The following is a 985-nucleotide window of genomic DNA, read 5'->3' on the forward strand; positions in this document are numbered from 1 at the left end:
GGAGGAAGGAGTGAGAAGGGGGGTGTATTATTGCGTAGAACTCTGTTTTTTTCTCATTCATTTAGAAGTATTATTTTTGGAGGGAGAGGGGAGAAGAGGGGGGGGGGGTATCAGTGAGTAGAACTTTTTTTTTATCCATTTAGAATTATTATTTCTTGAAGGGAGAGGGGAGAAAGGGGGGAGGGTAAAATGAAGTGATGGTAGAATGCATTTGCGCGTGTGTTTCTGAATAGAGTTAGCATTTTCATTTTCATTTATTTATATCCTTTTATTGCGCAGTCTAAGTACAAATTCATGATCTATAATAACGAAACTGCTTAAGGAATGAATATACAATATAGTGCCGATGATTTTCAACTTTATAAAAAAACATATATAAATCTACAGATAAAAAAAGACAATCACACACTCGTAAAAGTAACAAAAAATTCCGCTAAACTCTCTTAACTTCTTACAAGTTCCTCCCACACTTACCCAGTACAGTATGGACGTCCAGCCTTCTTGCGTGATGCACTGGAACACCGTCAACATGGCAAAGCCGATGTTGTCAAAGGACGTGATGCCATAATTGGGACCATCCCAGAGCTCCAAACAGGTGGAGATGTTGTAATTACACACAAAGGAACCCGATGGAGCAAAGGATACATTGTCTGTGTTACATGGCGTTGGCATCTCTCCTTCTGTCACTATTTGACCTGTGGGAATGAATGGGGAAGGGTTAGTGTCCTTCTGCAGGAGGGTCTCGGGGGAGGGAGGGATGAAAGGGGAGGGGGTTAGTTTCCTTCTTAAGGAGGGCCTTCGGGGGGGTGGGTTATTATCCTTCTTCAGGAGGGTCTTCGGGGAGGGGGGGATGAAGGGGGAGGGGGTTAGTGTCCTTCTTCAGGAGGGTCTTGGGGGAAGGGGGGCGGGGCATTCTGGAGGCAAAGAGAAAAGAGGGAAGTGATTGGGTCGTTTATGCTGGGAGTGAATGTGAAAAAAAAAAAAA

At 44.0% G+C, this 985-nt stretch overlaps 1 protein-coding gene across 1 annotated transcript in view; it reads right to left on the bottom strand.

The window, feature by feature from the left end:
* Positions 1-985, bottom strand: part of LOC119592994 (voltage-dependent calcium channel type A subunit alpha-1-like) — a gene marked incomplete in the record, with an annotated part of 154497 nt that overhangs the window by 86566 nt on the left and 66946 nt on the right. Inside the window, 1 exon segment of the mRNA XM_037941881.1 lies at positions 475-695. Within this exon segment, the coding sequence (XP_037797809.1) occupies positions 475-695 (221 nt within the window).

The sequence above is a fragment of the Penaeus monodon genome, chromosome 31 (genome assembly GCF_015228065.2).
Source record: "Penaeus monodon isolate SGIC_2016 chromosome 31, NSTDA_Pmon_1, whole genome shotgun sequence".
Classification (NCBI taxonomy): Eukaryota; Metazoa; Arthropoda; class Malacostraca; order Decapoda; family Penaeidae; genus Penaeus; species Penaeus monodon.